The 14,183-nt window shown below is 34.0% G+C and overlaps 2 protein-coding genes, 1 long non-coding RNA gene and 1 other non-coding gene across 4 annotated transcripts; all 4 read left to right on the top strand.

Moving 5' to 3' along the window:
• The first annotated feature begins 5,196 nt into the window (after positions 1-5,196).
• Positions 5,197-7,597, top strand: LOC116013199. The gene is made up of 3 exons (XM_031252848.1): positions 5,197-5,950; positions 6,197-7,417; positions 7,500-7,597. Exons 1-3 carry the CDS (start codon positions 5,197-5,199, stop codon positions 7,595-7,597), a joined length of 2,073 nt encoding a protein of 690 aa, XP_031108708.1.
• A 15-nt stretch (positions 7,598-7,612) lies between these two features.
• LOC116013198 (ATP-dependent DNA helicase pif1-like) lies at positions 7,613-9,160 on the top strand. The gene has a single exon (XM_031252847.1). The coding sequence runs from the start codon at positions 7,613-7,615 to the stop codon at positions 9,158-9,160; it is 1,548 nt and encodes a 515-aa protein (XP_031108707.1).
• Positions 9,161-10,601: 1,441 nt separating this feature from the next.
• On the top strand, positions 10,602-12,412 carry LOC116014143. The gene is made up of 2 exons (XR_004097350.1): positions 10,602-10,808; positions 12,206-12,412. It is a non-coding gene; the product is annotated as an uncharacterized LOC116014143 (long non-coding RNA).
• LOC116014544 lies at positions 10,656-10,758 on the top strand. Its single transcript, XR_004097414.1, has one exon. It is a non-coding gene; the product is annotated as a U6 spliceosomal RNA (small nuclear RNA).
• Positions 12,413-14,183: the final 1,771 nt, after the last annotated feature.

Genomic DNA, 14,183 nt, shown 5'->3' with positions numbered 1-14,183 from the left:
CCAAAAGTAGCAAGTGGAGCATGGACTCAAGAAAGTGAATTATGGAATATTCACTACAAGACGAAAGGTTCAAGTTACAAGACCACTACTCCATGAAAAATGCTGAAAATATGCAAGTCCCATACTCAGCATGGGAGACAGATTTCAAACGGAATAATTTTCCCTCCAACGGAATTATTCCTCAACTCTCATATAAAAAGGACGTGAAGACACAAGTTAAAGAGGAGGTTGGTTCGTTCGAAATTCTTAAGAGGTGTCTGATTCAAACGTTCAAAAGTGCAAGTGCTCAATTCGGAATATCATCCTGATATTCAAAACAGCGAGAAAAACACATCTTAGTGTTTGAGAGAGTTACAAAGCTTAAACTGCTATACATCTAGAAGGTGACCGAAGCTGCTCTACAAGGCTGATTATCAAACGAAAGCTTTTGGTCAGATTGGAGATTGTTACACTCAAACTGTGACAACCGGAACAACCTTGCTTTGGAGAAGGCAAGAAGAGGCGGAGTAACCTGGCAGCTGTCTTGCGAAAAACCTGAGGCTTGAGGCGGGCTTGGTGATCAAAGCTCAAGTGCTCGAGAGGTGGAGGAACAAGAAGCGGGGCGAAAAACCTGAGGCTTGAGGCGGGCTTGGTGATCAAAGCTCAAGTGCTCGAGAGGTGGAGGAACAAGAAGCGGGGCGAAAAACCTGAGGCTTGAGGCGGGCTTGGTGATCAAAGCTCAAGTGCTCGATAGGTGGAGTAACAAGAAGCGGGGCGAAAAACCTGAGGCTTGAGGCGGGCTTCATGATCAAAGCTCAAGCGCTCGATATTGTACTGAAAAGGGAAGTTTTTAGTAAAATCCTTCCAGGGAGTTTCTGGAAGAAGAGTGGACGTAGGCGGGTTGGCCGAACCACTTAAAAATCTCTCTTGCATTTACTTTCTGCTTTATATCTCGCTAACTCTCGAACTGCACTACATATAAACACACCTCTCGAACTAACTCAAACTCGTGCTAATTAAAAGGGGACAACTTTTCCGCTGCGCATAAAACTTTGTCTTCATCTTGTGAGGTATCGGACCTAAACATCCTAAGTCCAATACACACGAGAAGTCGAAAAAGATTTGCAAAATCTTATACAAGTCTATTCACCCCCCCTCTAGACTTGTACCCCATCCCCTTGGGACCAACAAAACCGAATAACATTTTACTTCATGCCAACTAATGAACCTGATCATCAAATAACATTCTACATAAATGGCATTAAAATATGTACATTTATTAAAGATAATTAAGTATATTACATGTACTCAACTTGATAATACCTACAGAGTACAATTTTAGTAAACTGTCTCAAAAAACCATTAAAGAATTACTGGAAACTAATATTCTTATTATTTAGTGAGTCATTTCCATTTTTGGTCCTACTGTTATTGGGGCATTACCAATTTTAGTCCACTTCATTAATTTTTGCCACATTGCGGCCAGTCTTATTTAGCCTTTGCCACTTTTAGTCCACCATCAAAATTTTTGTCAAATAACCGTCCAAAACAGGAGTATTTTGACATTTTCATGCTTTGATCATCCCCTTTACCCTTTGCAGTGGTTTTCCTTACACATTTTCATCCAATGAAGAGGTCCGGCGAAAGCCATGGCTTTGTAATGTGGCTCACATGGCTTGCGTCGAACCTCTTCATTGGATGAAAATGTGTAAGGAAAACCACTGCAAAGGGTCAAGGAGATGACCAAAGCATGAAAAGACCAAAAATACTCATGTTTTGGACGGTCATTTGACAAAAATTTTAACGGTGGACTAAAAGTGGCAAGGACCAAATAAGATTGGCCACATTGTGGCAAAAATTAATGAAGTGGACTAAAATTGGCAATGCCCCAATAACAGTAGGACCAAAAATAGAAATGACTCTTATTTAGTCATACAAATCATACAAATCCAATAATACAACCATAACAATAACATTACAGCACACATTCAACTATTAGTCCCCAAACTGAGATAAAAAAAAAATATTTCAAAAACTTATAATTTCAAATTACTGCAACATTATTAGCAGCCATAAAACTTTTTGCATTCCACATTTATGAGTTATCTATATTCAATGCTTTGTTTCATCTGTTTTCAAGAAACTGATTACATTCTTCAATAAATCAATCACAACTCTTCATCCATTTACTAAGTATAAAAGGATTAAATAACTTTGTCAGAAGGTGCTCTGCCAAATATCCCTACAAAACAATCTCTGAACTGGACATGAAGAGGATTACTACTTCAGTTACTATTGGGTCTAAGAGACAACGACATCAGCAAAACAAAGGTATGTACTATCATCTTCTTTGTCTACATTTCTACACCAAATACCTCATCCCTACAATTTTGGAGTTATGTATACACTACTGTTTAGTCTATATCTATGTCATAAACCTTTCTGAATATAATCTGAAAAAATGCATGCAATTTAAATCTGAACTCATACTCAACACAGTAAACTGAAATAATTAAATCAAACATTTTTTGCAAAATAAACACAGATTTGTGATTTTGAATCTGAATATGTGTATAGATATAAACTTAGCCTCATTTCGGTAGAACTAAGTTGTGTCCCATATAACAAAATTATGAAATACACATCTTGAATCTACCTTATCTGCAAAAGAAACGTCAAGAACAACACTGTATTACAACAAAATCATCCAGTTCAACACAAATAATACACATATATCTTACAATTATACCGACTGTGAACTCAAAATATAGGAACATAAAAAAAAGTACTTATCTGTCTTCAATTTTTAGTTCGGAGGTGAAGTATAATCCAGATCTGAGTTCAAAGTGCCGCCTAAGGCAACACCCATCTTTGAATCGAATGCTAACACGGAAAATTGATAAAATAGATTTCAACTTAAAGTAATCTTTTCGAATCAAACTGAGATATAGAAATCGTTGTTCACTTTCGAAGTGGTTTGGTATTATTGAAGCAATAATATGAAAGAAACACCAAGAACCCAGGCGAATAACCCAGGCCATCAAAAACCCAGGACAAGAAACAATTTTGATGTCTAGCTTAGGTAGAAGACCGATATGAAGCTCAAATGGTAGGATAGTAGTCAGCTGATGTCGACCAAGCTTCTAGATGAATGGAGAAGATGGTGTATAGTTACATATGTTTATATATATACTGTATATATATAACTATTTACATACGGTAGTATATATTACTGTATTAGTTAAAGAAAAAACATAATAATACGTATTTCAGTATTCTTTTGTTGTCTACTTTATATAAATTGAACGTAATTGTAATTTTGTATTAATGTAATATTAAAATTAAAAAATGGTTAATTTTGTAGTATAATCGATATACTTTAACTGAATATTATCTGAATTTGATTACATTTTGTTGCTTTTTGACCGTCATTTTAATTTGTATTTTTAACAGAAAATGATCAAATGACATCTAATGAAAATATTGGGACGCCATGCATATATAATTTTTCGGATCACAGTACTCAACAGCAAGTATTTGGTGTATTTCAAAATTCATTATCCACACCGTTAAGTGTGGTTACTAATGGTAAGTACACTATGTTTTCAAATTATTATTTACAAAATTCACATTACTATAAGAGCTAACCTTTGTTTTATTTACAGATTATTCGTTTGTGCGGTCGACCATACGGAGAAGAACAAATGAACAAATGACACATTCATTACCTTTAAGCAACATTTCAAACAGTATGTTGTCTAAACATAACCTAAGCAAAATTTAAACTTAGATAAACAATGATTTGTAATTTTTTATTAATTAATTTTTTATTAATAAATTAGTCATGTCGGTCCGTGATAAATCACCTCCAAACAAGCGCCATGTCCAAGCATTTGACTTAAATTTGACACCTCAAATGGACGAAAATATAGAGGGTAATTTTTTAATTTTAATTGTATATACAAATCCATAAATAAATTATTGAGTTAATTCCATTTTTGGTCCTAGATTTATAGGTGACATTTCACTTTTAGTCCTCTTTTATTAAAACATCCACATTTAGTCCTAGTATTATTGTGGCATGACCATTTTTGGTCCTTCGTCAACAAAATTGTTGAAATGTCGTTAAATATAAAGGCATTTCGGTCTTCAATTACAGATTTTTTCAAAAAAATAAACATAAAAATATAGCGAGGTCAACTTACTTTGTATAAAAATGATCGAAAAACCATTGTATTTAACGGCATTTCAACAATTTTGTTGACGGGGGACCAAAAATGGTCACACCACAATAATACTAGGACCAAATGTGAATGTTTTGATAAAAGAGGACTAAAAGTGGAACGCTACCTATAAATCTAGGACCAAAAATGGAATTAACTCTAAATTATTCGTAAACTTATTAATTAAATTTCTTCTTTATCGTTAGGTTCAAAGGATAATAGTTGTGTCACAATTGATAATGAACAACCAATGAACAAAAGAACGACCACCCAAGCAATATCACATGGAAGGAATTTAATTTCAGATTTTGAGGATGTTGTTGACCAAAATGAAACAAACATTTACCCAAACAATGGTGAGTTCCAATTTTCAAAAACGACAATATTTTTATTCTTTATCACCATACTCTACCAAAACACTAATTTTTTTTCCATTTCAGTTGAATATTTAGACTTTAGCGACCCAGACTATACTTGCGAACATTGTAATTCAATCTTTTGGTACAATGAAAGGGCAAGCAATTCAAAATCAAACACTTCTCCAAAGTATTCAGCATGTTGTGTAAATGGGAAGATAAAACTGCCATTAATGATCAAGCCTCCCACGAAGTTATATGATCTTTTTTTGTTACAAGTGATAGGAACAAATGTTTCTTGCAAAATATAAGGTCATACAACAACATGTTTTGCTTCACATCAATGGGTGGTAAGATTGATAGGACGATTAACAATGGTTCAGCACCACCTATATTTCGTATAAATGGTCAAAATTTCTATCGCATTGGAAGCTTATTACCAACAAATGTGTTCAACCAGAGTTTGCACAACTTTATATTCATGATACGGAAAACGAAATCCAAAATCGTATCAACTCTGTTAGGTATAATGTTTATGGCTAACTTACTTTTTTTTTATTTTATAATTTAACGATATATTACAACAATAGTTCACTAATGATTATAATTTTAATTCTTATAGGGCTGAAAACGATAAAATGAATCTACATGTTGAAGTAGTTAATGACATTAAAGATGTTTTGGATTCTTATAATGTTTTGGTTAAGTCTTTCCGTATGGCAAAGTCATTTATTCATTCCAACCCACAAGGTGAAATTAAAATGAGGCTTATTGGTAAAAGGACAACAGATGCAAGAACTTATTCATTACCAAATGCTTCAGAAGTGGCAGCTCTCATTGTTGGAGACCTAGACCCTACCATGGGTGAACGTGACATTTTGGTAGAGAGTACATCTAGAGTACTAAAAAGAATAAGTGAATTAAACCCATCATATTTGCCATTGCAATATCCAATTTTATTCCCATATGGTGAAGATGGCTTTAGGGAGGATATACTTTTCTCAAGAAATGTTGCTGCAAATACTTTCGCAAGAAAGAATGTTTCACAAAGGGAGTATTTTGCTTTCCGTATCCATGAAAGGTTGGATGAGATCTCAACTTTAATATATGCTAGGAGGCTGTTCGAACAATTCTTAGTTGATGCGTACACAATGATAGAATCTTCTAGGCTTATTTACATAAGGTCAAATCAAAAAGCTTTGAGATGTGAGGCATACAAAGGACTTTCCGATGCCTTGACGCGAGGTGAAGTTGAACCTAGCTCCCAAGGGAAAAGAATAATATTACCCTCAAGTTTTACAGGCAGAGCACGGTACATGATACAGAATTATCAAGATGCAATGGCTATTTGTCGGTTTGTTGGTTACCCAAACCTTTTCATTACATTTACATGTAATCCAAAATGGCTTGAGATCCAACGGTTTGTTGAAAAAAGAAACTTGAAAGCTGGAGATCGACCAGACATTGTGTGTCGTGTTTTCAAAATGAAATTGGATTCTTTGATAAAAGAGTTATAAAAAAAAGGGAGAATTTTTTGTCGCGTTAAAGCAGGTAAGTTTTGTAGTTGTAGATTTTGTTTTGGTCACTATATTTACTATATTTCTTAATGAAGTCTAATTATTCATTTTTCTTCTACAGTTATATATACAATAGAGTTCCAAAAACGAGGGTTGCCGCATGCTCACATATTACTATTCCTAGAAAGAAAACAAGAGTTCTCCAACCCGTCTTTCATGGACTCAATAATTTCAACTGAAATCCCAGATAAACACAGGGACATGGAATATTATCAAGCAGTTGAAGAATTTATGGTCCATGGTCCGTGCGGTCATGCAAAAAGGAATTCACCGTGCATGGTAAATAACAAGTTTTCAAAGCAATTTCCCAAAAAAAAAATCATTAATGAATCCCAATTTGACCAAGATGGGTATCCGTTGTACCGGAGAAGGGATGATGGTCGAACGGTAAAGAAAAACGGAATAGAGTTGGATAACCGTTATATTGTTTCACACAATCGGTATCTACTCTTGAGGTTCAAAGCCCATTGCAATGTGGAGTGGTGTAACCCGTCGCGGTCTATAAAATACTTATTCAAGTATGTTAACAAAGGCAATGACCGGGTGACTGCAGAATTTTATAAAACCACTGTTGATGATATCGGTAAGGAATTGGTTGATGAGATTAACATGCATTATGACTGCCGATACATTTCAGCATGCGAGGCAACGTGGCGCTTATTAAATTTTGAAGTTCAATACAGAACACCACCAGTTGAGAGGTTGAGTTTCCACCTTCCTGATTGTCAATCAGTGATCTTCCAAGATGATGATAGAATTGACCATGTTTTAAATAGGGAGACTGTTGGACAAAGTATGTTTAATGGGTGGTTTATAGCAAACACAAAGTACCCAGAAGCTAAGATGCTAACTTACATTGAGATGCCTATGAAATTTGTATGGAAAAAGGACATTCATGAATGGCAACCGAGAAAAAAAGGCTTCTTAGTGGGTCGTATCTTCTATGTCCCACCAGCATCAGGCGAAATTTATTATTTAAGGTGCTTACTGAACATAGTTCGTGACCCTACAAGTTTTAAAGATATTAGGACTTTGAACGGTGTAGAGTACATGACCTTTCGGGATGCCTGTTATGCTCATGGTTTACTAGATGATGATAGAGAGTACATTGATGCTATAAATGAAGCCAGCTATTGGTCAACAACTCATTCGATAAGGAAGCTCTTTGTGATGCTACTGACTTCAAGTAGCATAATTAGACCGAAAAATGTTTGGAATGAGGTTTGGAAACATTTGTGTGAAGATGTTCAACATAATCAAAGAAGAATCTTACAACAACCAGGTAAAAGTTCAAATATATTCTCTTCAATTGTTAATAAATGTTCATGTTATATTATTTTATTATTTTTTTGTTACTTTCACAGATTTGGTACTAACAGATGAAGAGAAGAGAAACATGGGTCTGATTGAGTTAGAAAAGATTTTAGAATTACAAAATAAGTCCTTAAAAGACTTTCCATAAATGCCAATTCCAAGCATGGGTAACTCTAGGTTGGTTAGTAACATATTGCTTTTTGAGGAGTTATCTTATGATTGTGATGTCTTAAAACAAGAAGCGAAAAATTTGGTTTCTAAACTAACTGATGAGCAAAGAGTTATATACAATACAGTGCTTGAAGACATTTCATGTAATCTAGGTGGTTTATTTTTTGTTTATGGGTATGGTGGAACTGGAAAAACTTTCTTATGGAGAGCATTGCCATCGACATTGCGTGCTAAAAGGCAAATTGTTTTAAATGTTGCGTCAAGTGGCATAGCTTCTTTGTTGCTACTAGGTGGACGAACTGCTCACTCAAGATTTGCAATACCAATTGCAATCAATGAAGATTCAACATGTAATATTAAACAAGGTAGCCATTTAGCAGAATTGTTGATAAAGACGAGCTTAATTATTTGGGATGAAGCACCCATGATGCACAAACACTGCTTTGAAGCGTTAGATCGAACTATGAGAGATTTGTTGCGATTTGTTGACCCAAATAGTTTGTCAAAGACATTTGGTGGAAAAACAGTCGTGCTAGGTGGGGATTTCAGGCAAATACTTCCAGTTGTGCCTAAGGGTACAAGACAAGATATTGTGTCTGCAGCGGTTAACTCATCTTATCTGTGGAATAGTTGCAAAGTTTTAAAGCTTACAAAAAACCTACGTCTAAACTCTGTTACTCATGGGGTTGATAAACAAAAGCTAGAAGACTTTGCTAATTGGATTGCTGATGTCGGAGATGGAAAGACTGGTGGAACAAATGATGGATATGCAGAAGTAGAAATCCCAAAGAACATGCTTTTACCGTCTAATGGGGATCATATTTCAACAATTGTGAAAAGTACATTTCCGATGTTTGTTAATGGGAATTCTAATCATACTTTTTTGGAAGGCCGTGCAATACTAACACCAACACTAGATGTGGTCAATCAGGTAAATGAATATATGAGTGCATTGCATACTTCTGAGAGCAGAACATACTTTAGTTGTGACAATGTTTGCAAAGCCGATGCAGATAATGGTATACTTGGTGATGTACATACTCCGGAATTCTTGAACGGTATTAGAGTGTCAGGTTTACCAAACCATACATTGACTTTGAAAATTGGGTCGCCAGTTATGTTGATGAGGAATATTGACCATAGTATTGGTTTGTGTAATGGTACTAGACTGATAATCACCAAGTTAGCTGACCGTATTATTGAGGCCGAGATAATGACTGGTGCTAACAAAGGAACAAAAGTTTTGATTCTAAGAATGTCAATGTCACCATCCGACCCAAGGTTGCCCTTCAAGTTTCAACGAAAACAATTTCCATTGATGTTATCATATGCAATGACCATTAACAAAAGTCAGGGCCAAACTTTGTCACATGTAGGATTGTTACTAAAGAAATCGGTTTTTGTACATGGCCAGTTTTACGTTGCTGCATCTCGAATTAACAATCCCGATGGTTTAAAAATTTTAATTGTGAATGACTCAAGGACAAGTTCTACAACAACTATTAATGTTGTATATCATGAAGTCTTTAATAATTTGTAATTTTCAATTTTTATTGTAATAATTTGTAATTTTCTTATTTATTTTATTGTAATAATAACAAATCTCTTCTTTTTGTTGCATTATCAATTGCAATATAATTTATTCTTTTTTCTAACTTCCTTCAAATTTGACAATAAATTTAACAATTTTCATACCGTGCAGCGCACGGGCAACTTACTAGTTTGATAGTAAAACGCAATTATGTATTATTTACATGGTTGAAAAAATTGCTAGATAGGCGCTCGGGGAGCGCCTAGGTACCGGTGTATTTTTTTTTTATTCTTTTAAATTGTGTTTAAAATTTTTAATTTTTTAAAAACTTAATAATTATAAACTATTTAATACTTTAATAGTTAATATTAAAATATTAAATATTGACCTAAAAAATATCTACAATTTGAACAATTTAAGGTTATTTACCTCAAAACAATATTGTTTTGAATGAAATAATCCTTTTTTCTTTTGGAATACTATTGACCCTGTTACATGTAGTATCTGTCCATATACTTTCTCAACCTACTGAAGCCCAACAAAGTCAACATTGCCCACACTAAGGCTCGAACCCATGAACTCCAACTTAGGAGAATCACTTCATGCCGCTTGACCACAAGGCCTTTAGCGAAATAATCCATTTAAAAAAGGAGAACAATAGCTAATCGGCCGATTAATAAATGGTCTAGTCGGTGCCTAGGTGGCTTAGTCGGTGCTAAGGAGGCTTAGGCAGTCAGCGCCTAGTCGGCTGCCTAGACTACAAATTTTGGTGATACGCTAGACGGTCAGGCGGTGCCTAATGCCTAAGCGGGATTTTTGCCACACTGATTATTTATTCTCTTAAACACCCTATTCGTAACAATTAAGAACTAAAACTAGTACTATATGATTAGCTAAGCCAATCAAGACACATTATACCTCAATATAATGAGAAAATTAACCCTATTCGTAACAATTAAGAACTAAAACTAGTACTATATGATTAGCTAAGCCAATCAAGACACATTATACCTCAATATAATGAGAAAATTATTTAAATTAACCTTGCAAGATAGTTCACTTTTTCTTTATAAAAGAATATACTGTATGTTTAAATGTTGGATATATAGTACGTTTATCAATTTATTACGTAAATAAAATAAATAAGAATTTTATTATTCAAGCAACAAGTAAAATAAAATTCTACAATTTCGTATGTTTAGAATACTGCACATATATGCCAAGACGTTGTGATTTAGTGACACCAAGTTACACTCTTATATGGATGGCTAGATTTGAGTCTCCGTATTGAGTGAATATAATTACCGTATTCAAGTTTTACTATTACTCCGTATTAGATTAGATTTTGGAACAGAAATAATGCTGGGATGGGCCTTTATGACTTAACGGGCCGTTTTAAGATTGTCCTTTACATTTTGTTGCTTTTTAGTCGGCATCTTTCCCACATCGACAGATGAAACAACTTGTTTTCAGTACAAATACTCCGTCATGGAGGCATAAGAGCGTCCCTTCGGGGACATCCGATAAAATTGGAACGATACAGAGAAGATTAGCATGGCCCCTGCGCAAGGATGACACGCACAAATCGAGAAATGGTCCAAATTTTTTTCTCTCCAACAGCTCTGCACTGAATTCTTTGTTTTCCTGTGAAAATTTGGTAAGTTTTTGCTAAGCTGCTCTTGAGTTTTGGATTTCCTTAATATTTAGGGTTTTCAATTTTTCTAAAACTGCTTGACGGCGTTCGGAATTCTGGTATATACGATGCTTTCGAGATTGAATGTATATATAGGTTCTTCATACCTCTAATTGAAATCAAGAACGGAAATTTATTATGCTATTTCTTTGAAAAAGTTTCTGGCTTTGCAATGATTACTTGCAGTATAATTGTGCGTCTGTGTTTTGTATTGTGCCATTTGATTGTTGGTAGTTTTTGAAGTTGCAATTGAATTCATTTTATCTTGGTAAACAATGAAATTTCGTATTTGCAGCATTGAATTGAATTCCAGGTGATAGATATGTCTCTGAATTAGGTATTAAGAATGAGTAAAATATTGAACTAGGGATGCTGATTATTCAATAACATTCATAGGTCTCTGGGCACCTGGTTGTAGTAGATATGACATGTTGAGTAGGTTTATATGTTCACACATTTCTTAAAAATATGATGATGTGTGAGTGTATTCATTCTTTTAGCTTTCCTGCTACTCCTGTTCGCAACCACAACCCGAGGGTGTGCACCGAATAAACCCACCTAGCCGGCAAACCACAAATTAAGGAGGCCAATAGGTCGCTCCTGCCGGAAGTTAAACTTATAACCTTGTAGTTACCGAGTCAACTGCTTGACCAACTTGGCTGGGGTTGCCCTTTGCTACTTTTGTTCTTGATTTCTTCGTTCTATTGTGGACGTGAGGTACAACATGTGCATATATTCTTATATTTGAACGCACGAAACATTTTGGATTTGAATTACTTAAAATGTGATGATATATGAGTGTAACAATTCATATAGCTTTCCCACTAATCTTGTTCTTGATTTCATAGCTGAACCATGGTAGACAGTGAAGTGTTGAAGGTTTTGATACTTTTTGCAAGTAGAATGTGCAAGATACCTGTTTAGTTGATTCCATTATGAAAGGCAGTTATCCAAGCTGCTTGATTTGTTATTAGGTGAAACTTAGTATTTAAAATCATGACAGTAGTTAGTTTTGACAAATAATTACTACTGTTTTAGCACAATTTGAAATATATGAAATAATAGATCCGATTTTATTATGATTGAAGGTTCAAAATGTTAATGAAACAATTCTACTATACAAACCATACTTTACATTTGTTATCTATATGCAGTACTGATTTAACGCTGAAAACACCAAAATCACCTGATAAATTGTTGCATTTGTTGATGAGATTGTCAGCCATGATCATATGGGATTGTTGTCACCATCTATCCTTGTATCTTGGCTATCTTCTATTTGTAATCTACTAATCTTGTTGATGTTTCACCCTTTTCTTAAGTTGATAATTAATTACTTCCTTCTTTGTTGGTTTCCCCAGAAATGATGACAGATGATGGCTATTGAACTAGGAATCCTGAATTCATGGCTAATATGGGATGATGATGATGGAGAAAGGTGATGCAAAGAGATTGGTGGCTCCATAGTCCATACTTTTCTCTTCCCTTTGAAGCAAATGTTAATTAGTTGAACTATATTTATTGGAAATAAATAGGGGTCCTAGAAAATAATACTAAAGTGTTGACAATTCCTTTTTTTTTTTTTTTTTTTTTTCGTGCAATTATTAGTTTAATTGCCTATAATTATTATGGTAATTAAGAAATTAATTGTACATATATTAGTATAATTGTCTAATAATTATTATGACAATTAAGGAATTAATTGTACAGATATTAATATATAATTACCTAATAAGAAATAATTATTATGATAATTATTCTGCCAATTCTCATCCCATATTTCGTGTAATTATTAGCTTAATTGTATGGTAATCTCTATATATATTTTTAAGGTATAATATTATAATTGCTCATATATAAGTATAATTCACTTATAATTAATATGTTATAAGGTAATTAAGGAATTAATTAAACATATATTAATATAATTCTCTTTGAAACATATTAATAGTAATGAAATTTCTCATGTTTTGATTCCAAATATTTTTAATTTCAAACTATTGTGTATTTACAATAAAAAATTACATAAATTAGTTATGGGAACAAAACAGTTATAAATCACGTAATGAAATTATCTCTTATTCGATTGCGCTATCTATTCACTATCTTCATTATTGAAAAAGCTCTTTCAATACTTTTAGTTGCCACCGAGAATATTTAAGCTAATTTCACATGTAAAAAAAAAGAAAGATATACACTATTTTTCTTTATATTCACTATTTTTTCAAAAAGAGAACCAACATCTTGGATATTGGAATATGCAAGATAGAGTTCACATCAATCATATAAATTTAAAATTGACTATCAACCGCAAAAATATCCATGGATGAAAATTCAAAGAGATAAAATTCAGTCATATGAATAAACTTTTCCTTATAAAAACCTGCAAATGGGATCGTTGGATTGAGACATGCCACACAAATAAGCAAAAAAAAAAAAAGTAATTAAAACTTTTATTATTATATTTTGAAAATTAAATTTGTTCTAAATATATGTTGACCGCAACAATATTTATTTTACAAGGTCAATTTTAAGATTTCTCAAAAGTATATATGTATAGGTAATAAACAACAAAATTTGAGTGGGGTCTATTGACCCCACTAAAATGAAGGTAGCTTCGTGGCCAAGCCGGGGACCGTGAGCCGACACAACCTTCAGTTAACCATACGTACATATTCAGACTAGTTTCATTACCGAAGTACTACTGGCTCTGTTGCAATGTCACAACAATAACAACAATAAGAATAATACTTGTAACAATAATAACAATAACAATAATAATAATAATAACAATAATAACAATAATAACTGACAGGGTAATTGGGTACCCGACCCGGAACTATTGGCATGACCTTGTCAAGACAGTTGCCATTCAAACTACCCAAGACACCTCACTCCTCAGCATCAATGCGCAACGGTCCAACTCCTCAGCATTGATGACCAACGTTCAGCTCCTCAGACACTGATGCCCAACATTCAACTCCTCAGCATTGATGTCCAACGTTCAACTAACGTTCAACTCCTCATTAATGCTCCATTACTGAGCTGAAAGGAATAAAAAGACTCACAACCACGTAGTGAGACACGACACTTGAACTTAGACGAAACAACACTCAACTCATCTTGTACACTGAGCACTGCACTCAATATTGTACTCAAGTACTCAAACACTGTATCAACATTACATTCACATAATATATCTGGTAACACATTATTACCGTCATTGGTGCTTTCATTGAGAGCCGAGATCAGATCTCAGGCTAAATTCACAAAATCACAAACCACTCATTTCATCTCATCACTATCAATGGCATCTGGATCCAGCAGCTCGCATACACC

The sequence above is a fragment of the Ipomoea triloba genome, chromosome 3, assembly GCF_003576645.1.
Source record: "Ipomoea triloba cultivar NCNSP0323 chromosome 3, ASM357664v1".
In the NCBI taxonomy this organism is placed as follows: domain Eukaryota; kingdom Viridiplantae; phylum Streptophyta; class Magnoliopsida; order Solanales; family Convolvulaceae; genus Ipomoea; species Ipomoea triloba.
This window is presented reverse-complemented; position numbering and strand designations above follow the sequence as displayed.